The 1,314-nt window shown below is 35.2% G+C and overlaps 1 protein-coding gene across 1 annotated transcript in view; it reads left to right on the forward strand.

Annotated features, from left to right (window-relative positions):
- LOC114633398 (zinc finger protein 709-like) overlaps window positions 1-837 on the forward strand; it is a 26,808-nt gene extending 25,971 nt beyond the window's left edge. Inside the window, exon 5 of the mRNA XM_028781985.1 lies at window positions 1-837. This exon is cut by the window's left edge and continues 382 nt beyond it. Coding sequence (XP_028637818.1) covers window positions 1-642 — 642 coding nt within the window. The 3' untranslated portion in view covers window positions 643-837.
- The last annotated feature ends 477 nt before the right edge of the window (window positions 838-1,314 follow it).

The raw sequence follows: 1,314 nt of genomic DNA on the forward strand, positions 1-1,314 counted from the left end.
CACAAGCATGAAAGAACTCACACTGGAGAGAAACCCTATGAATGTAATCACTGTGGTAAAGCCTTTACATGTCACAGTACCCTACAAATACATGGACGAATTCACACTGGAGAAAAACCATATAAATGCAGTCAATGTGGTAAAACCTTTGCACGTAACAGCCATGTTAAAATGCACGAAAGAATTCATACTGGAGAGAAACCCTATAAATGTAATCAATGTGACAAAGCCTTTGCATATCACAGTCATCTTCAAAGGCATGAAAGAACTCACACTGGAGAGAAACCTTATGAATGTAATCAGTGTGGTAAAGCCTTTGCATATCGCAGTAGTCTTAGACTGCATGAAACAAGTCACACTGGAGAGAAACCTTATGAATGTAAACAGTGTGGTAAAGCCTTTGCCTGTCCCAGCTATCTTCAAATACATGAAAGAACTCATACTGGAGAGAAGCCCTTTCAATGTAAGCATTGTTGTAAAACCTTTTCATATCGCAGTAGTCTTCACATGCATGAAAAAAATCATATTGGAGAGAAACTCTTTGAATGTAAGAAATGTGGTATATCCTTTACATATCTTGGTACTCTTCAAAAGCATGAAAGAATGCATACTGACAAAAAAGAAAATTCCCCTGAAGGCTAATAAATGAGGTATAGCGTTTCAAACCATATTCATTTTCCTCACTCAGTTCTCTCACTGGTGCTTGAGTAACAGTACAACTATTACATCATTAAAATGTTGTCTCCTTTTCAAATTGCAAGCATATTGTCATCTAAGAATAAAGGAACCCATTGTCTCATGATAATTTAAATAGTAAAGTCTATGTGTAAATGAAAATGTTATTTATGTTGTCATTATTTTTTTGTTACATAAGTTTATGCTGAGGAAAATATACGTGTTCTTAACATTTTCTCAGAATCACAAATGGGTACCAGAGAATTATCTCAGGGATTGAAGGTGGCTGCTACTGAGCTTGTTGACCTGACTTCATTCTCTTGGATAACTACAATATCCATGCAAGTTTTTCTCTGAATAATATACTTGGGTTTTATGTATACCAACACACAAGACTGTAACATAGATGTTGTTGAAACTGAAATAAAGCCAATGAGTTCTCTCATCAGCTTAGGGCACTTGCTGCCAAATTTGACTAGATTAGTGTGGTCTCTATTTTGCACATAGAGAAACTAAAGAATAGACACCTGTAAGTTGTTCACTAACTAGCATATGCACACCATGGTACATGTGTACACACACAGTTTAGAAATTTTAAAAAGATGAAATTAACAAAGCAAAGAAATTAACCAAAATATT

The sequence above is a fragment of the Grammomys surdaster genome, unplaced genomic scaffold (assembly GCF_004785775.1).
Source record: "Grammomys surdaster isolate TR1022 unplaced genomic scaffold, NIH_TR_1.0 607, whole genome shotgun sequence".
NCBI classification, from domain to species: Eukaryota; Metazoa; Chordata; class Mammalia; order Rodentia; family Muridae; genus Grammomys; species Grammomys surdaster.